Source organism: Neodiprion virginianus, chromosome 4 (assembly GCF_021901495.1).
Source record: "Neodiprion virginianus isolate iyNeoVirg1 chromosome 4, iyNeoVirg1.1, whole genome shotgun sequence".
Taxonomy (NCBI): domain Eukaryota; kingdom Metazoa; phylum Arthropoda; class Insecta; order Hymenoptera; family Diprionidae; genus Neodiprion; species Neodiprion virginianus.
The window spans coordinates 24,488,580-24,511,220 of NC_060880.1; the positions used below are offsets into that span (position 1 = coordinate 24,488,580).

General features: G+C 39.5%; 2 protein-coding genes across 4 annotated transcripts in view; both read left to right on the forward strand.

Moving 5' to 3' along the window:
• The window catches only part of LOC124303130 (structural maintenance of chromosomes protein 5), a 151,511-nt gene that overhangs the window by 69,091 nt on the left and 59,779 nt on the right, over window positions 1-22,641 (forward strand). The gene's annotated exons all lie outside the window — the stretch shown is intronic.
• The window catches only part of LOC124303131 (probable nuclear hormone receptor HR3), a 156,223-nt gene that overhangs the window by 27,923 nt on the left and 105,659 nt on the right, over window positions 1-22,641 (forward strand). The window contains exon 1 of one of the 3 annotated variants that reach the window (XM_046759979.1): window positions 5,798-6,265. The exons of 1 other annotated variant lie outside the window; for it this stretch is intronic. In XM_046759979.1, the coding sequence (XP_046615935.1) occupies window positions 6,073-6,265 (193 nt within the window). In that variant the 5' untranslated portion in view covers window positions 5,798-6,072. Of the gene's footprint in view, window positions 1-5,797; window positions 6,266-22,641 lie in introns of those variants that run through there. One more of the 3 variants, XM_046759988.1, reaches the window with a different exon arrangement.

Sequence of the window (22,641 nt, forward strand, 5' to 3'; positions counted from 1 at the left end):
TACAGTTGCCAATAATATCAATACGGACTCGTTTTTATCCGCTTTCTTCATACCAACTGCTAGTTCCTTGAACAATAGCTTCATCGGTTTTTTTTTTCGAATAACCAGATTACCGAATACCGAAGAGTATCATGTGTTCTGGATCTTGAGTCGTCAAAACGAGCCCAAATTTGGCTCTACTATATGAAACTGTTCTAACTAATGGTTAATAATGAAAAATCAAATGACAAAAAATGGTGAAAAAATTTCAAGAAACTTCTGTAGGCTTGCTTTGAAGTTGTGAGAACCTCAAAGCAGTTCACGTACCCATTTCCGTGGGGAAGGATATTCTCTGTCTACAATCTTGGTAAATTTCGAAATTTATTTATTCGGAGCTTGCCAAAATTCATAAAACTTTAACAGTAATTTCCTATCATAAAAAATGATCATCAAAATTTTTTTACGAAATTTTATTATCATCCTTGTTGGGGTATCTTGACCGCCTCAAAAAAGAATAATTACCATTGAAGCTAATAACACTGCTAACATTAAATTTAGCCTTCGTAGTTAAACGAATCTTTTTTGTATAATTCGGTACAATAAATCTGATGGCGTCTCATTGATCTTTAGATACGAACGATGTAATAAAATATTGGAGATATAACAGAATATTTCACTTTTGTACATTTTAATTGGTGAACCGGTGTCTTTAACATCCTGACGTGATACATCATTTCTATTGAAATAGGAGGTAGATTATTTGAACGTGCGAAAAAGTATCGTGAAGAAAGTTTCGCTGTCTTTAGGGCAAGTTGAAAAATAGTTTCCTCTCCGCGGAGTCGTATTTCTTTCTCACAACTCAAACGTAGGAATAATCGATTCTGACCGACTGCCGAAAATAAACAAAATACGCTATTTCCGAATGAATTACGTGCGCACGGGAAATAGCGAATCAAATTAAATCTGTGTATTTTCCCACTAGTGAAGAAATGGTTTGTTATTTCTCAACGCGCACGTCATTCATTGAAAGATTTTTAGTAGCCGGCCGAAAGCGGCTAATTTAACATTGTTATTGTAAAAAATATCGTGTGCAACTCGCGGGTAACGGCGCTTCGGAGTTCGTACGATAACTCCGCACTCACTAAAAATCGTCACTTTTTCCCACTCGTTGCACAACATAACATTTGAAGAAAGTAGCGGAGCTCGGTCGATGGCGCCAAATTTCATCGGCGCGGTAAAAGCGCGAATAGCGAAGCACCGACGTGCGCATGCGCGTCGGGGGTGGTTTCACGGGAGTTTCGAAGGCTCGGCGGGTTTCCGGGTGGAAGGCAGCGAACCCCGGATCGAAGCAAAGCGGGCTTTCGGCCGCAGGGCGCATGCACGGGGGTCTCGGGACTCGGAAAGCCCGTGTTACACTCGATTGCTCGATGCACTCGAGGCCTCCCCACCACCCGTCCGTAAAACGATACACCCTCGACGTGACGTCACGACGACTACCCTCGGCGCATCCCTCGGCCGCGCAAGATAATATTCCATCTATAGATACCTACGCGCGGGGAAAGCGCTCGAATCGTTACACACCACATGCTTGTGTTTTGAGCGGCAATATTTGAGAATTTTCCATGGTGTGTATGCATGAATGTGTAGGAGGAGTCGGCGGAAAGAGTGGGTGAATTTTGGCAATTTTTACATCGACATCCAATTTGTTTCGTTAGAAAGGATGCAGATTCACCTTGATTCATGGCTTTCTTTATTTATTTTTCATCACAATCAATAGATAAGAAGCATTTTCATTGACAATAGTATCAACCATTTTTATCGACGGCATGTTTTGCGGTATTCACGATGTACCAAAAATGGCGCATACGATTCATTTCCAAGAGTCTAGCTCGATAACCATATCGAAAAAGACCTGGAGGCTTTTTGAGACGCAGTTGGAACGAAATATTGTACACCGACATAACGAAATTTCCCCTTTACTTTTTTTTTCTACAATAGAGTTCCAAATCGTGCCAACGAGGATAAACTATCCTTAAATACTGAACTCAAATTAGACGTGAATTGGTTGAACCGTTTTTGAAAAATTTCAGGCACCTAAAATGTTTCACGTTATTGTCAATAACTATGCTTGTTGTAAATTGATTCGAGTAAAAAAATATATCCCGATCTACATATAATTGAATAAAGTAAACCCAAAGTGAATTGAATTGAAGTTGAATTGTGACGAAATTTTTGTAAATTAACATAATTAAAGCCACAAACGATCTGATAATGTCAAAATTCAGAAATCAATTCTTGAAATCTAGAAATGAATTAGGAGTTTAGTTACCACCTGAACTGTAAAATGATGATTATTCCAGAAATTTTTCGAGTTTTAATCGTAATCGCGTCTGGTAAAGGCTTAAAGTATACATGTATACATGTATATATATATGTTACATGTACAGTGCACACGCAGCGTCTCGGAATGGGATTCACCGTTAGGTGGTTTTAAATATTTAATCGGTATGCGCGGTGCGCGGGTTTGTAATTCATGCCCGGGTAGGTACCAGCTTCAAATTATACTCATCCGACGCGTGTAACATGAACCTGATGAAAAAATTATTCGAAAACTTATTCAAAGTAATAATTATCCCTCTGCAGCTCGCGAGCCGCCTTAAAATCGGTAATATATATATTATATATATATATATGCAAAAATAATCGAGGCGTTACGATCATGCAAATTTTTTTAAATATTCCCCCTAACTGTAATCATTCGTATACCTATATTTCTGAAACAATAAATGTGTATCCACACGAAAGATACCGAGTATGCGGAAAAGGATTTTAAATTTACCTACTGGTCGAAGAAAATGGTTCCTTCATATTGGGAAAACAAAATCCTGGATTAATTTGGATGAAATAAAAAGATCTCTGTCACGTGGCGCAGGCGAGAAAATCTTATTTATTGCAAACTAGCAGATTTTCTAACAGGTATAGAAAAAAAAAATATTTTCTTTCTCATGTTAAAATGAAAATGGTTCAATTGTGAAAACCGTACAACAGGATTATTTTGGAATCATGTACCTCCTAGGCTGAAAATAAGAATCCCATACATAGGAAGGATATTTTAATCAGCTAAACTATAGTTTAAACCTTGTTCCAGTGTGAAAAACATATTCTCTTAATCCAAAGAAGTCTAATGTATTATACATAAATGCGTGCTCTGTTGAATCGATACACGTGTCGACGCGAATGACGCTCAATGCAGGCGACGAAAGTACAAGTAGCGGCGTCAAGTTTGTACTATTTTCTTAATTTCTTCCAAGCACCAACATTGAACTGGAATTCTAGGTTATTTTGTTTCTCTCGTCCCGTCAAATCGTTACAGACGGATTTTAACCAGAAATCTAATTGCCTTTCACATCGATTGTTTTATGAAATAATTTTTATTACAGAATTTGCAATTTATGGGGAATATTATGTTAGTGGATTCGAATTGACCGTCAAAGAATTTGTCTGGCGAGGGTTCGCTTTAGTGATAAGAAGTAGTTCGGGTATAATTTTAATCTCTCAAGGCACGAGCAAGTTACTTGCCCTTCAAAAAAAATTGATAGGAAAGTATTGAAAATTGTTTTTCTTGATTGATTTGGCAATGAAAAGTTGCCGTTGATTATTTTACAACGCTTTATAAATTCGTGGACAAAAAATATAGCGTAATTTGAAAAGGGCTGAACCACCGTTGATGATAAAATTTGGCGCAAGTTTCGGAAAAAAATAATTTGCATACATTATTTGTGCGTGTCGGATAAAAAAGTGACAAGGTGCGAAGAGAGAAAAAGAAATGGAATGATAATATCGACGATTTGAAGCCCCTTCGAGCGAGCGGCTTGTGCCGAAGCATCGGCGAGGAGTGAGCTTTCAGATAACGCGGCAAAAATTATCTGCAGGGTAGATGGATAGGATATTGAGTGTAAAATGGCCTCTGCCGGAGCAGGGTGCGCTAGCGGCATCCAGTGGCTGATATCCGAAGCTGGCCGAACGTTTTTTCACAAGTGCACCACCGAATCGAAACACCAGTTTCACCAACCCTCCGAATTCTCGATAATAAAAATTTTTATAAACGTCAATATTGCGAGTGAAAGGTTTTGAAAATTATTAAAGAAAAAATTATAAGCGCACACAGCTATGAGTTGAGTACTAAAGTGGTGGTGGATACCAGAGGAGCGTACTTGACATTCGATTGAATGACTGCGGTTCGCTTCGTTGAAATAATCGTAAATAAGAAGGATGGGTGAGAATTTTTTTGAATCATGGATAAATCGCGTTATCCTGATGCAGTTTAATGAGAGAAAATTACTTCAAGACGCGATGTGCTATCAACGTTGAATCAGTTTGACAGTTTTGTGCGATGTTTTGTGACATTTATTCGGTAAAGACTGTAATTCGTGTTAAATTCATCATATTCGACGAATATGAGTTACTTCATTTTTCTAGATAAAAAAAAAATAAAATAATATGATAATACAATAATGTAAGAAATCATTTAAATCAATCGCGAATAAATACTACACACGTACATCGATATAATCAAGCTCGTTGTTAGAAATTTAACGGTCGAGGACAGTGCAAGATACTTAATTGCCATCGAAATGTGAGGGAATATTTCTTCAACAGCACGTGAATATTATACAAATTTATAACGCAGAAGTCTCCGTCATCGACTGAGGTTCGATATAACGTCTTTTCCTTTTTCGATCATTACCTGACGACGAGAGAATAAATTCAAGTTACACGAAGCGGCAATAACGGCAATTAATCGCGTGGCAAAAATGTCTCCGTTGTAATGTTCGAGTCAACGATCAACACCTAGGAATGAATAAACAATGCGCGAGGTGTCGCCGTGATAAATCTGGCCCTAGTAACCTATTGACTTCTTTACCCCAACCTGGCCTGGCCTGGCCTAGCTTCACCTCGCGTAGCTGCTCGCTCTTGCAGGTATGTGCGAACTCCGAATCGTCGATGAAAAAACTGGAATTCAACGAGCAAGATGCGCACTGCGCCGTATACTTGTTTCTGTTAATTAACACCTAATTAATGTAAATTGCGAAGTAAAAGAAGAAGCAGAAGAAAAGGAAGACAAGCAGCCGTAACTGAAATAACACTAAATGAGGAATTAATGTGTTGGGAATTTGAGATACAAGAAGGAAGAGGAAAGAGAGGAAGAAACCATTCGACTGGATCGATTTTAATTAAGACTTAAGGTGTTTCAGCTGCCTACCGCGTTATAATATTCCTGCGGAAGCTGCAGATGGCGATTTTAATTTAAATACGAGTGTAATTGAAAAATCTAATTTACCCTGGCGAATGCTTGAACTTTCGAAGAAAAGACTGAAACTCTAGGACTGAATTCTACCATGAACGACATGGCCTTAAAGTTCAATCCCTATTTAAGTAGCTGTTGAAGGTTATCCACTCAACGAACGGACAAAAAAAAAAAAAACTATAGTTTCAAATGCCACGTAGAATAATACACTGTTAAAGCCACCGGAGCAGATATATAGGTGTACATACACACAGCACGTGTTTACGTTGTAGCTGCAATTTGAAATTGAATTTAGTCTGATTAACCATAAACAATATATAACGACATTATAGAAGAGTTGAAGTATCATACGATAAAATAAATGCTAAATTCTTCGTAAAAATAAAATCGTAAATAAATGTAGATACAGAAATCGATTGATTGATTAATTAATTGATTAGTTAGTCATAATGACCGCGAAACACTGTAGTTCAATTTTCACTTTTTATCGCTAATTATTAAATATACCGCGTAATTCTAAGAATATAATCTAGAAGAGAAGAATTTCCACCGAATAATTAACTGAATAATAATCTTTGCAATAAAAAGTCAAATCGACTTGACCCAACTTTCAAGTCATTCGCCGTGAGGAGTTGTACGAATTTCAACTAAACACACCGCGTCAAACTTTCAGTGACCAAAATTACGCCATGAGAATTTTCAAGTAATCGAAAAATGGCGAGATTATGTACTGACCGAAAGTAAGGAAGTAAAAAAAATATTGAAAATAATCGCGAGTAAACAAAATGGCTGAAGTCGCCGGAAGCCCCGCTTCTGCATCGGCGGCTGAAACTCCTCAACAACCTCGAATTCAGCAGCAGCAGCAAAGTCGACAACAAACCCAGCAAACTCAACCTACACAACAGACTCAACAGCCCCAGCATCCGACCTCAGACATTAGTAGCTCCCAGCTTACTTCACCGCCGATTACAGGAACAGGTACTTAATTATTACAGGCTAGCGAAAAATCAACTACGCGCAGTGCCAATTGACCGAGAGAAATTTACAGTCCTTAACTGTTTTTCACGATTTTACCGTAAACGAAAAATATCGCTTTCGGTACGAAATGATTGGCGAAAATATAACAAAGGAAATTTTTTCTGATAGTGGTTCAACATTTCTCAAACTGATTTCAAGCTATCGGTCATCGGCGATTTACGATAGTTACTGCAATGTCGAAATGATTTGCAAATTATTATTATTCAACAGAATGATTGTGGACTCGATTTCAATTCTCGGGGTCTCCGACTCTGGAGACAAAAGCATCTTGTGATGAGAGGAAAGTTCTGATTTTCGAAGTGTCACACTTTGAAACGAATAATTTTTTTAATCAGCTATTTCTATCGTCAAAGTCATTTTGTTCTTAATTAGCAATTCGCTCATTTCTATCGTACAACAACCATCGGTATTCGACAATTGATAACCTGTTACGATGTATACAGAGATTGGGTCGCCGGTTCGAACGTTGATACTTTTCACTAGTTCGAGAGATCGAGTATTTGAAATGAATATCTACAACGTGACCGCAAAACTGTACTCTTCGCATTTTGCGGTAAGAGCCGATGTCAATTCGAAGTACTCTGTATGACAGTCACTTTCGAGGAACGATAATTTCATCTTCCACATGCTCCTGCAATATTTTCTGCCTACCTGTATACGTCTAGGTGAAGTTCCTTCAATTTTTCTATGATTAAAAACATCAATTCATTTTCTGGGTTACGTAATAGTTATTACCGTTGACGGATAAGAATGAAGTGTAATTAATCCATTTAAATCAAATGAATATCCTAAACATCCTGCTTGCGATATTTTTATTCTTTAAAAACAATTTTTGTCTTGTCAGATTCATCTCGGTTCTTCGTTTCTGGCATTATTTGAAGTAAGAGTGTATTAATATTGTGTCAGAATAGCACACGAACGTCTAATCGTACTTATCGGTTATAAAAATTTCATTCAAAGCTGTATCGGGGAAATGATGAAGAGTGATCGAGAGATTTTCTATAGCTGGCAATGGGTCAAAAATTTTCACACCCAGTAACAGAAATATCTTTAAATAATTGTAAGTGTAGGTACATACAGAAAAATGGAATACCAAAAATTTAGTTTAATTAGTCTGAAATTTAAAATTAAAAATTTACCGACCCCGGTAGTCCATTTTTCCGCACGTTGTACAAAGAAAGCGTAGAAATTTTCGTGGCAAAAAATAATTTCCCAAGGGACATTGAATGACCAGATAATTTTGCCCGTGGAAAGTCGTTGGAGAGGTTGTAAAAATTTAACCAGGTCACATCGATGCGTTACGCAAAGTCTTCGTCCAGACGTTGGTGCGAAAAGTAAGCTAAACGCGGACTGGAATGAAAATTAGTAGCGATTGTTCGAACAGCTACGTGGGGGCAAGATGCAACTCATAATTTCATCGGCGATGCACGGTTTGTAAACAAGAACATACACACACGAGGAGGTAGGAGAGCTACTCCCGCAAGTGTGGGTTGCCGGCTAGCGGATCTGTCGGTCAAGTAACGGAGTAAAATCGGTCCCGCTAGCGCGCGAAGGCCTGGCGTGACGTGTTCTGCCGATAACCGTTAGTTTAGTTGTATTTACAGCGAGCCACGTGACGACGTCGCGACTCAGGAATCGCCAATCGCGGGATCCTCGCTTAATACATAGGTATACAACGTACATGCCCACGGAGAAGTTTATCGCACGAGGGCGATCGGCGCTGTTATTGTGCCTATGTACGTACCTGCAGCAGCAACCAGCGACGGCGCTAATGATGAGAATTTAAAAGTTTACAAGTTCCGTTGCGAACGGGGAAAGATGATTGGAGAAATGCGCTGTTAGCTCCTAGACGGTTATTCAAGTTTCTTATACTCTCTCCCACCGGGGAAGGATAACAAACGCGATCCCGACGACAAAAGACGTCGGACCTGTGTTGCGCCTTATAATACGTATTGTAGGTACCTCTGCGTAGCCTTCGCGAGGGATTTTACCGTTGAATGAGTCACGCGTGAACTACCCACCTACGTATAGGGGTATAGTAGAATGAAAATCGATGAAACTATAGGCGCTACACCGAGTTGTAATGGCTGTCGCGAGATACGAGAGACGATTTTAATTAATTATCGTTACATTCGGGCGAAAACGGGCGTGAGAATCGATTCCGCACAACGAACTAATCACCCACCGAGCATATTTCTACCACAACGTACGACGGTTGATTGGGAGGCGAAGATAACTGGTGGTTGAAGTCACCGCGATCACGAATCGTCGAATGAGTCGTAAAACTGAATTCCTGACTATTCTTCTGATAGAACGAACGTGGGATTCTCCTCGTTTTTACGAAATTGATGGCTTTTTAGTCGCTCATTTCGTAGCAGCTCTCAAGGCGAATTCAACGACTGCTTGTTGCTTGGTTTTGAACAATCCAATCGCGAGATATCTCGATTTGAAGTATATACAACGGTAGTGGAAATCGCACGTCGCTGTGGCGCATGCGCAGACACGTTTAAACTCGCGCGAATTGTAATCTTGTACCGGCATATATGTCACGATCTATTCATACAAATAAGTCCGGCTAGGGCTCGTTGGATTCGTTCCGAAGTCAGGTATAACACTGACTGTGGAAAGACCTACCGCTCCGTAAAAACGTTAATCTGCTAAATCGGTTTTCGCCACATTATCTCACTCTGACGCGAAGACTGTGCAATATTTTTTATCCTAACAATATCTCAACAAAGTCGCATGTGAATTTCAACTTTTTGCGCCGTGTCTGAGTACCGCATAGAAGCTCGTGTGTACAACGCATCATCTGTCCGTTTATACGGGAAGATGCGTTTCAGGATTGCGGTAAAACCTAACACAAAGTATGTAGTCACGGTACCGCTATTTATTCATGTATGCCTTCTCAGCGGCGTGAATTCGTACGGTGAAATTTACCGTCATTCATGGAACCGTTGAAAGTCGTGTGTGACGAAACACGGGTTCATAAGCTAATACATTCACTTGTAATTCCATCGCGTATAATACAATGATCAAGCTCCCATGGCTCTGTGAACACGAGTGTATGTCTAACTACGCCTTGCACGTGTAGCCGGTATACCCATAGACGAAAAACCTCTGCGTCGATAATGTCATATTATTATACATTTTAAGGCTTCACTCAATACATCTAATGCTCTCAAAAGCTCGAATGACAAGCATCGAGAAACCATTTTTTTCTCTTTACTTGCTCGTAAAATGATAAAGCGTTTTAACGTGCTGTCGTACACATTTCCATCTGCACACTCGGCTTTTAACGATCGTGAGTATAATGAAAAGCATCGCGTAACTTATTTATTTAGTATACACGTGGTATAGCAATCAGAATAGTGTGATTTTCAACCGGGTGCATGGTGTATAATAATAGCGTTCACAATTAGTGGAATTCCCCGGGACCCATCATCGAATTGGATCATTATGGAATAACGATCATTCTCATACCATTCGAACGAATCACGCATGAAATTAGACTCACGTTTAACCACCGTTTTGCAACTCTACCTGTCAATTAACGATTCAAAAAAATGTTCAAGTCAGGAAACGAATTCCTGAGTGCGCATCTTGCATCTTATTTTTTCACACTTGAAAATAGCAATGTACAAAATTGATGTACACTCATGTATCGCTGTATAAATTGACATAGATACCACGTTTACGAGCGTGTTACTTATATTTATTTCACCAACTCACGGTTTATGCTTTTGAAGTTGACACTTGCGATTAGGAAGTGTCAGTTCACGATAAGCCGTGCAACGAGAGGCGCTTTATTTTCACAACACTACCGCTGCATTGCCAAGAAATCATAACGATTCGTTAAAAAAATACACAAAACAGCGACAGTAACAACAAAAATCTCATCAGATTTCGGCGTGATGAACAATCGTCGTACCTATAACGATTTAAGAAAAGTTTTCACTCTCTATGTTTAGTAAATGGTGTTATTGAGGTCGGTGATAAGAAGTTGCTGCATAGTGAGACTGGATATTGTAAATGAGACTCTATTAAATGATAAAAGGTAGTAAAAAGTAAAAGTCGTAAAGTGAGTACTGTTATTTGAAATCAAATCCACTATCCGAGTGATACTCCAGTCGATTTCAACCCTTGGTATCGGGTCTAACAGATTATATTGTCACGATATTAAGGCTAGTTTGGCTACAGAGTGGCCAAGCGTGTTCTTGGTGTGTGCGATGAAACGAAGCCCCGCTCACTCTCTCGCATACCAACACTGTGGTGCCCTGAAAATCGTGTAAAATGCTGTGTTGCGAATGTTAATCTATACCAAGGTTGTTGTATTTACAAATAGGCTAAGAAAAAAAACTTCAAATTTTGCTCTATTTATTCAACTACGCGGATTCTCCTTTAGAGTCGAAGCTTGTTTCTTTGTTTTCAGTTTTTGCATTTACACGTGTGAAGAAATTCATCAACATATAAATTAAAACCGTGAAGTCAATTCAAAACATTTAATTTGAAAATATGTTCTGATTACAAATCAAAATGAAATCCAATAAATTATCTCGACATTCTCAAGTTTTCCATAAGCAAACTTCAGTATTTTATTTTTTATCCTTTTTTACTACTTGAGCAGAATAACTTTTGTGGGTACCAGTCAAGTCACAGAAAGATTTTAAGTTCTTCGTATTCGGTATACTGTTCGAGTTTGTAGAATAATTGGATACAAGTGAATTAATTGAAACTGTTAACCATTTCAATTGCTAAACACCCCGTACCATTCGATCAATTATTGACCTGCGTCACATTCATGACCTTATTATAGTGACAATATATCACAGCTTGAGTATCGAATAGGTCGCCACTAATTCATTGTTTAAACTAAATCAGCATGTACAGGATTCCAAATGTAGACCATTTATACATGCTTATACAGACCATACAATAGATGACGAAAATGTTCTTGCTCCTTGAGTAAAAAAAAGCACTAACAATAATAGGTAATATTAATTTTCAAAGAAATAAGAGAGGAATTGTCGCCGAACAATTTTCAGCAAAGAAATTTCAATTTTGTCGCTATCGATAATCTCGAATCTCTATTACGTACGTACGGTTTCAGGGAGCCTGAACCACTGTCGACGGAACTGATATTCGTTCGATCGTTGATAAAATGAGAAAATGACGAGAATAAGAGAGTAAAAGAACCGTGAAACGATAACTCCCCAAAGTTTTGGTAATAACTCCCTACTCGCGTGACATATATATCTCCATCCGTGCATCTCTATCCGTTATTTAGGCCAAGAGGTCGATGTCCGACAGCCTTGCAAGGACGGTCACGATGACGACGAACGGTTGCGTACCAATGTAAGCCGGCAGATAACGCTGGTGTGACGAATAAAAAGCGCGGGAAAACTGCATTACCGACGGAGAGAATCTGGCGTCCATACCCGCTTCCACCCCACCGGCAAGAACGGTGCCCCGGCAAAGACGTTTCGCGATGTTGCCGACGGCGGAACGGGCGCGAGAACATTCGTATATTTAAAATGGAGGTGGAGCGCCGCCCAGCGCGATTCGCCAACGATTCGTGTTGTTCTGCTAGCCGAACGAGCCCGAGCCCCTCGGCCTGTGTGGGGTAATCGCTTGCGACACACGCTGATGAAGCAACGCTCACTCGGCGGTGTGTCGTAACAAGACATTGACTCGACGTTTACGACGACTACTGAATGAAAATGCTGTTTGCCTCGGAGAAATACACCGTTCTCAGCAGAGATGCGAAATTTGCAAATTGGCACCGCAGGGTGCATCGTGCGTATAGATGTACCGATTTTGGTTACCTTAGTACCAGTTGCAGCCGCATACCCTTTGTGTGCAAACTGAGGTTGTACGGCCACGAATGGTACAGCGGACAAACGCTAATTTTCAAACAATGAAATGTAATCGATGAATCGGAAACTTGTGTTAAAAAAAAAAAAAAACTTTGACGAAGCTGGAGTTTGATCGCGAATTGAGTGGAACCGAGGAGATAGAAAGTAAAATTGATCGACACAGGCTATGATAAAAATATCGCAAACGGCGTATCTTGTACTCTAGGGGAGGATCGATCTACCGTACCAATAAATCGGCCGATCTTTCCCGCGCTTATCCCCACCGCGAGGATGCTCTATTACGGGAATTTTCAACGACCATTCGTAAGTAGTACACGGTACCGTTGACTTGCCAGGCAACCACTTTTCCCACCGTCCGTTTGTCTAACTGTAACGGCGTCGTCGCTGAGAGATAGAGACAGAGAGACGGAGAGAGCGAGACGTCGGAGTTTTGGAAGGGATCTCTCGTGACGTCGGCCGAACCGGGAATCGGCGATTATGTAAGGCAATAACTGTTCTTGCCGGTCACGACGCGAGTTGCAAAAACCATTTTGCGCTTTTTTTTTAAATCTTCGTTTCTTTCTTCGACGTCCTTTTCTCGGATGCTCGCAGCGGTTTGCACGTGCAAATTCACGATCCCAGTACATTCATGGGTCAATTTTTTCTCAGTCATGCTTATTCGTTATTATATATATACATATCCGTTCTGTGTACAGAGTACATATAGATTTGACACAGTTCTATGAGAACAATATTTGAACAGCTGGTCTTCGTGTCATGTGCCCACTTCGTACGTGTAGGTGAAGGCACGTATATGGGCTTTTGATTGAAAAATTAATTAAGTGATCGGTGGTGCGGACATTATTACATATTACACGTCATACCTACCCACGCAATTTAAGCTACATTTATTAGTTTTTTTTTCTTTCTTCCACGAATTCATCACGCGGTATATAAGATATAATACAATCATTTCACATACTATACGTGCATGAAATCCCGTACGAGGATGCTGACTTTCGTTCGCTTTATAGTCGCATTTACAACCATTTATAACCGTCTCAATTTGTTCGGATTATTTTCTCAACTACACATGTGATATACTCCCAAGAATTTATGCTGATTCGCATGTCAAATTGGGCAAACGGTATTATCTAGAGTCATTCATATTCCACGCACGTTTTCGTTCGCGGATATTAAAACGACCAGACTTTACCGTATCTCGTTTCGGTATATCCGAACGATCAAATCCATTAACCGATCATAACGTAACGTCTAATTGCCGAGCATTTAGTCGTAAGTTGCATAGCTTGGCTCTACAGGATTGAACAACTCCAATTTTTCATCACTTGCATCCAATTCGCGAATATTTTTATAAGAAGAAAAGAAATTATCAGCTGCAAGTTTGGGATTGTTCGAATTCTTGCTTAGATGCTTTCTTCCGTTTCATTACTACATATTTCAAATCTACGAACCGGTGAACGGTGTGTTTCTTCCGCTTTCCGTAAATAATACACCACCGTGCACTGCCATTCGAACAATCGATCGTCGAGTAGACTTCAAGAAGATATCCAACCTGAAAGTTCTACCAAGCTAAATTGATGCTCGCAATGGCTATTTTATACATGGCAGAAATGCAAATTTATCAGAATCAGTAAAGGACTGTTTTTTTTTTTTTTATAATTAATGCATACGTTCCATTCGTCCATATTTGATGCAACGAATGAAATAATCGACACCGTAATCACTGATTCAAATAAAGTATACAAATAACGTCCGATTTAAATGTATACAAGTTTCAGCTAAGCGTGATCATTCTGTAAATTTCTGTAGATCCTTGGCTATAGACACTTATCGAATACTTGGATTACGTAAAGAAAAAAAAACTTTCGACTTTATTACGCAGACTTTAAATAGTATAAAAGGAGTCATTACAGAAGCCGAGTGTTTGCTGAGGTCTGTGCGAGTTGAAAGATGTCTCGAACGTTTCTGTACCTGCGGCTGCATCTGCACCAAGTGGACCTTTTACCTTTGCGTTTAAAATTTTTTGGCACAATATTCCGTTTCTAGAGAAATACGGATAGGTAGACCGGTAAACGAAGGCTTCCTCGAAGGTTTTTCTCCCCTCTATTTTAATGTTTACAATGCGAATCGACGCGACGCTGAGGAGATTGTGCGACTCTGAATGGCTTCGGGCTTCAGCAGTTGAAAGGCACTGTGTAATAAGCGGCTCGTGATTCAAAATCTTTGGCTAATATCGACCCCGCCCCTTTATCGATGAGAACCCGGACTCCAACGCGCCGAGAAAAACAATCACTTACCGCGCGACAGATGAAAAGTGGTACGTGTCATACACGGAATGGCCGGTGCAACGGAGCTCGAGGGTAGAATGGACCACGGATAGAGTGCCCGAGGCCTTTGGTCTTACGGAAAGTGATTCCGACTCTCAGCCGGTGGTGAAAAAACAGCCTGCCTGTTTCGGAGGGGTGAATTTCGTCACGGTGCCAAATAAATTGACGCGTGATTGCTTGAGGGACTCGATGGAAACGCTGCTAATTCCATGCCGTATCAATTATGGGAAATCTCATCATCCAACGACGAGGGTGAAGCGTCGGATCAAACGCGTTGTCACGCGATCTTCGCAATTTTCAAAACCGTATATTTTGACGCATCCCCCAAACTGCTTGATTCTTTTTTCTTTTGAAATTGGATCGGAAGCGGAATTGAGTCGATCAGGTTTCGCCAATCAAACCTATGTAGACTTGCTCCTGATGCAGCCTGTTTTCAATTTATTACTTACGTTATACGAACAGATAAGTTCGATTCGGTTCTTTGAATGCGGTATAGCTACAGCGCAAAAAATTACGTATTATGATACGATTTTTTTGGCACTCTATCCTTCTGTTTTTCAAACTATGGCCTCATGCCACAAGCCGCAGAAACATAGGAAAGAAATTCGTACCTGCAACGCCAGCTGTTTGTTCTACCGTTTCATTGTTTCGTAATTGGGTTTTAGGATGATAGAATCTAGGACTCGTTACATGAGCCGATGTTGACTTTTCGTTAATGCATACACTGTAACTGTACGAAATATTTTCACGAACAAAACTTGACCTCGGATTATTCGGGAAAATAATCGAGGAATGAAAATCGCGATTAATTTTAACTTCTATTAAATTCGTTGCAGACATTTTTGTGTCGACTGAATCTATCGCTCGATCTATATTACTTCGCGGCGTAATCCGTCAACTAGCTTTTATTAGTTCTTAAGGCGGGGGGGTTAATTCGGTCAAAAAATGGCACATTTTTATGAATTTTTATTGAATAAACAATTAATATAAATAACGTCATCCCAGTGGGGTATTATCAAGTCACATTTGGAGAATACTCTGTGAAATTTTCGTGAAAAAATATAAAGATTAGAGCCAGTGGCAACAACTCTTGTCAGACGCCTCGGAAAAAAAGCCTTTTGCGGTGGACATCAGAACTCAAGACTGGATCATGTAAAACACAAAAACCAAAGCGATTCTTTTAGTTTACAAGTTTATCTAGGTAACCCTGTCGAGAAATTTTTTTTTTCATTTTTGGATTTGTGATGGCATTCTAATGTCAAAAACCCGATTTTCGGCCATAAGAAGCAACATTTGAGCTCCCATAAAAAATACTTAAAATTAAGAAAAAAAAAAAAAAACTCGACAGGGTTATTATAACTCCCTAAATATGTGTAGAAAAAGTGTGTAAAAAATCAAATCGATCAGTTCGGTAGATTTTGAGTGATAGTGTCCACCGACTTTTAAAAAGCAAGTTGTGAGAAAATCGATTTATCCTACTGCGGAAGTGCTGAAAATTCCATTTGAGGCAGTGATACTAAAAATGCTGTAGTACCGTCAACTTTTCTCGGATCGACTTGAAATTTTCACAGAATATTCCTGAAATATGCTACTTTCACCTCAAAAATTTTCAAAAAATCGAAAAAAAAAAATTAAATCCCCTACCCCCCCCTTAAACATTCGCAAGTACAAATCGACCGATGGTTTGTTCCGATTAACGGTCAGGCCGCTGCAACTACTCGACAAAAGTCTATAATAGATCATCTAAAGTTGCTCGTAATTGTGAAAAAAAATGTTTCCGTACCCGAGGCTACATGGCATAAGTATATGACTTGGAAGTCTACGCCGACACAGAACTGTGTCTTGCACCGGTACCTGTACTTTAAATTAAGTTTTATGGCTACCTGATGTCATTACCTGTCAAGGCATAGACGTGAAGTATACTGCAGTACGACCAACAGACGTTTATATGCATAGAACGGCGACCGTATATCACATGCGTTTTGGGTAAAAATCAGCTGTAAGAAACCGTCATTGATCGATCATTTTTTAACATGTTATTCTTTTCTTTTTTCACAGGTGAGTCAATTTAATGCCCATTCCCAGTTTCATCGCTGCGAAATACTAATTCCAACAATCGGTTGCGGAGGTGAGTAATTTGACGACTGTTATCAGCTGTAAAAACTGCGCAGCCGCGTGTCGCTACGTTGTGTATTTATAAGGGTTGAATTGGCCAGCATATTCAAGAGGGTGAAAGGGAAATGGATACCCAAATCGCCTCGCTAAACTGAACCAGAGAGAAAAAATGTTTGCGATAGATTTGGTACTTGGTTTAAATCTTTCTCGAACTCGAGTCGCCATTATTGTTGCGGACGTGGCGAGTTTGCTATTCGAAAAACGACCCTGCTTGTGTCTCGGTTCATCAATTTCTTAAGCCAAGAATTGCAATTTTTTTTTTTTTTTTGTTTCTCCTTTTCTCCAGGATTGCTCACTTCCAGCACTTTCTTAACGCGAAAGTTAGACCTAATCCTCAACTTGCGTCGCGCCGGACATGCGCGTTAAACAAAATCCCTAAACTTCCCGCTTTGACTTTCGATTATGCCCGGGTATTACGTGTTAATCGTCTAAAACGAGTCGATCAGCGGCTCGGATGGCCCCTTGGCAAGCAAGCATTTGCGGCCTACGTGGCGGGCAGGTAGATATTCATGTTCGTACTCACACGTGTGTGAGCAAGAAGGAGTCAAGCCATCTGTTAAGCCGGTCCTGCAGATCGTGAGCTTTCTTCGCCCCGGGCATCGAACTGTTTCCGGGCCTCACCGAAGAGAACGTCATTTTTTCTATATACGTCCCATAGAGTCGTGTACATGTTAAAAGATACACCAATACATATGTTCGCCAACTTCCCTCCAACCGGGCACATACAGGGTGTCCAGTCTTAATTTCCCTTGGCGATTACGATATCGGTACATCCGTTTCCATTACCTCAACAACAGCTCTGTTAGATGGTTTCAATTCAGGGCTACACTTTGTTTCCTTCGAGCAAAGTTTAGACATTAGTTTTTTTCCTGCAAATCCCTACCGAGGTAGAAGATTTATAGCTCGAGTCGAAGGGGTGCTTTACAGTACGTGACTATTTCCCATTCGAATAAGATTCAAGAAACGGTGATTTTCCATTCTCCGCATGAAATTTTTCTAAATATCTGTCAGTTCGGTATTAGGTACACAGATATAAAAATGTGGATAGATAAATTATCTTAAAAAAGAATAATTTTTATTTTTCACACCTAGGGCCAACTAGAAACGGAGTGTTAGAAAAATCAGGACTGAAAACGATGTGTTATTATTTACACGAAAATGAAGTCGTTTGACTGTCAGGCCATAATTGGAAAATTCCGCGGAGAAACTGGAACGATTACTCGTGCACACGTTCAGTTAAAAACACTATACCTTAGGAAAATTTTTAGTTCGGAAAAATCTAATGCTTAGACCGCCTAGTAAGGCCGAAAAAAATATTACCCTGATCTGAAACAGTCCAAGCTTTATACGCCAGCACATTTTTGTCGGTCAAATTCTTTTTCGTTTCCCGTCTACCATCGACATGTGGATCACTTTTATCGGTTCCCATTACCTGCAAGTCAGGCACTACTGTTACAAAATTGCAAATTTATCGAAAACTTCAAAGCAAACATCTCAACCAGACTTAAAAGACTTGGCGTATAAAGAGTAAAGAGGTGCAAGCTTAGGAAATCCATGTGTTGGATCGGGTGGCCGAACGGTCAACACTAATTATATGAATTTTTTTGGTCCAGCCTAATCCGCTAAAGTTTCTTCGTGCAAAGCCAATGAAACGTTTGAAAAGATACTTCCATACAGACAAGCACTGGTTCCTATTTGAACCTACAGGGTTACTATCGTAATACGTGTACTGTACGTTTGAGAAATTCCAAGTGAAGAACTAATTTCCAAATATCAGAAAAGCTTAGCGTCAACTGCGGTAAAAGCAAACTCATTTCGTCGAGGCTGCTCTACGGAAAGTCTGAGCTTTTGACCGCAAACAGAATGAGTTCAACGCGCCACATGGTTGAATAAAAATGGAACACACTGTACATGCGCGTATATCCGTACACACGGTGAATGTTCGCACGTGTACATTGTAAGTACGAGTGAACCGCATAAATGTATTCGCCAAGAAACGAGTTACGCAACTTGCGAAAACTAACTGCGTCGTTCGTTTATTGCGATATTATAGCCAGGCCCCGCGGTTGTTCGCGCAAGGACTATTTCGAAGTTTCACAAAGTGCGTGCGGTGCTTCATCATCAACACACTTGCCATCCACATCCACAAACCCGTGTACAAGCCGGAGAACTACCGGTAAGCGATGTCTGTTTCAAAATTTTGCATCATCTTCAAAAGCGTGCACTCCGCAACGCTCCACGAGTCGAAGGTCGTAGAAAAAAAAAACTCTTAGTTCCTACTTCAGAATATAAATAACTTTCATTTAGATAAATGAACGCGAAATGGGTAAATGTACTCGATAAAATTCGCCAAGCTAATGGATGCAATGATCATCGGCCGAAGGAACAGTCGCGTCCATCCTGAACCACTGATTAAAGTTTTGTCAGTTGGTATATCAGGATATCGATCAACAACTGTTAACCACGCATTAACGTTTAAAATATCAGGGATTCGCCGTATCAAAGAGGTTTCCAAACACTCAGGTGGGGGGTGGATCGGCAGGAGCTAACGAGGCAAGATCAACTTCCGCTGAATGCCGGCGTTTTTACAATATTTCACCTTCCGTCGTCGTGACTTGAAGGACTGCCGTTTGCGAAAGGAGTTTTCTACTCGTATGGTTGGTAAACTGCGCCGCGTTCAATTCAATGGTTTCTAGCATTGTTTCGTGATGTAACGCCCCCGCGAAGTGCAAACTTCCGCTTATGAAATCTCACATTCAGCCGGGGAAGTTGGAGCTCGGGAGATTCGAACGTCGCCGCTACAGCTTCTCAACGACGGTCTTCTCGTTGAAACGGTTCCAACTGACGAGCAATTTCAAGTGTAATAGGTACGGTTTTTTACGTACAGTCCCGTTTCAATTTCAATCTAATTCCGAAACATCGATGCTCTTTCGTACCGTTTGCGTAACGTCGTCTCGTAAAAACTGACGCAACTTTTCACGGTGGACGATTTTTCGAAAATTTTATTATTAGACAAACGTTTCGCGAAGTCCGAGTTATTTTTTATTCCATTTTCGTTAATGGAATACGGACAACCTCTTGGCATTGAAAGATTATTGAAACAAGAGCAAAAGATCGTAGAATTGTAAGATGAGCTGCGAATGCTCTTCAACAAACTGTTATCCAAAATGTGAACACGGTTTTTATTGCAGTATTTACGGTCGTTTCCGTGAAAGTGGACAACTTGTCAAAGCAGAGATTCATATTTTCTTGAATCTTCTTTGAGGAGACAGAATAAACGGGAGGAAAAGTTCACATTTTAAAAAGCAGCCCCATGAATCAAACGGTGATTTGCAAATCTCAGAGGCCAATGGGTCAGAATTTTATCGACGGTATAGCTGCAGACGCTGAAGCCGCATTTATCGCGTCGATCAAGCAGTTCTTACCAAATTTGGTATAGAAGAAACGTTCTCTCGAGATATTATCGCGGCGAGATCCGCCTTGAGATGTTGGATACCTTGTACTAATAGTAAGCGATTTAGAATCAAATAACAAGCCTAATTTAGATCATCCGTGCCTTCTGACAATGAGAAGATGATCTCATGTTACCGGTGTTTGTCGATAATAATTATCTTAGCTAAATTACCCACATCTTTCATTTTTGTATTATTATCTACATAGATCTGTTGTTCATATTTGTCCTTTTTACGGTATAACAATGACTAAACTGCTCACTGTAATTTATTGACGATGCTATCCGGAATCGAGACTATAACGATATAATGTTGGGGTAATAAGTAATGTGATAAAAACGTATTTCATAAAAAAAAAAAGTCGCTTATCGCAATCTACTATACCGAAAAAGGATTATTCGACCCGAACAAATACATTTGGGCGGGTGGTGAAAAAATTATTCTGTTACCTGAGCTAAATCTCACTTGATCTCGCCAAATCTTTCGTTCTTTCGTAAAATCTATTCTATTTATTTTTTAGCACCAAGTGCTTCCTCGACTTGGCAAAAACTTACAACAAGTAGTAAGAACCAGGAACAACATCGTATTTTTTACCAATCGCAATGAAATATTTTATTGAACGAACAAAATTAACTTTCTTTTTTTCATTACCTTAAGACTCTGCCGTTTCTATCGTTATCCTTATAATTATCTGGACGAAAATGGAGCTGAATGGAAACGATTATCAAGCCGATGAATAAGCGCTCTGTCGTTCAAATCCTAGAAGCACCGAGACTAATCAAAACACACGTAGACGCATTCGTAGATGTTTCGCGCTCCAGGCAGCAGGTCACCTACAATAACAATCGTAACTCGCTGCACAATAAAATAACCATTAGTGACACGTACCGCCCGCACTGCTGTCACTCGTTACGTAGATACCGTGAAATTATTTTGATACGGGATGATCGCTTGCGTCGGTCGTCTCTTGCATCAGCCTGCAAACAGTCGAGTTTGAAGGTGCATCACTGTTGAAAAAGATTTACGTATGGAAATATTTACAGTCTGGTTAAAAAAATTATGACAGAAATTCACGTATTTTTCGCACTGATTTTATGCCGTGTGTTATATTTGTTACGAGTGCATAAATAGTGGTTGAATCGAATCGAATACATATTAGAATATTCGACGGATTTGAATAATCAGAATACATTTAATCATTCTAGTAATTCGAATGTCTAATTCAAATTATTATAATTATTGAATTCAAATCTCAAATTCTCTACTTTTCTCTTATTTTTAAAGCACTAACGATTAGTCAAATGGAAAGAGTGACTGTTATAAAAAAATCTTGTCAGGAAGTTGAATGTAAGGAGCCACCCACACGTTATGGGGGGGGGGGGGTATCACCGTAATGTGACATAGTGTGACAAGGGGCAGGGGGGGGTCAAAAGCTTTGTGACGTCACATGTTAAAATTTAAAATACTAAAACACGAAATTTATATATAAAGATTATTTGATAAAAATAAGAAAAAAATTAAAATAACTATTTTCTTTTGATTATTTTTAAATACATGCATAAGTTTGAAAAATTTGTGACGTCACATCAGGGGGGAGGGGGTTCTAAAAATGTGACAACCTGTGACAAGGACGGGGGGAGGGGTTTAAAAGTTCTAAAATTCGTGTGACGTAATTTATGGATGGCCCCTAATTCACGTAAGACTTTGTCAAAATTATACAAAGAAATTAAAAGAAATTATACACGGATGGCGCGAATAGATTGACTAAGATTTCGTTATTGGCTAAGGAGACCAGTTTAATTTTTCGAAAACATCGGATTATTTATTGAATGAGAATTACTGAAATCATTTTATTCGAAAATTATCCGCCATAACATGTCCAAGTACATCAAACAGCGAAACAACGCTTATTTCAACGAAACGTAGCGAATTTATTTTCAGAAACGTTATTTGACAGCCTTAGAAACCGCTGGTTATTCTCCCACAATTGATCAGTGTAAATTTACTGACTTATTACGTATTTTGTGTCGAGTTCTTGATATATCGTTAGTAAATTTCAGTGAAAATAAATTCAATTCACTGAAGTTTAATTGTAGGGTTCTGATTTAAAGGGTAAATCGGAAATTCCATAGTTATGATTGATTTCTGAAGAACCTAATTTCTTAAAAAATGATCCCAAGTTTTGTGCATTGCTGTCAACTAAATTTCACAACCAAAACAAGTGACTCTGTCGTGTAAGATAATTCCCCGTTACAACTTGCCAATTGTACCCAAGATTTTGATAGAGTCAAAAAATTTAACGTTTCGTATATTAAAAAAACTGTAATTTTCTCGCACTGTTTATTCAGGTGCGTATGTTTTTGATCAAAGTGAGAAGGTATCGGTGTCGATCATCGTCGAAATCGTCACGGCAGATATTCCAACATCATTGCATGCAATCGGCAATTTATCCTGCGACTTGTCACGCTTTGATTGAAAAATGTACA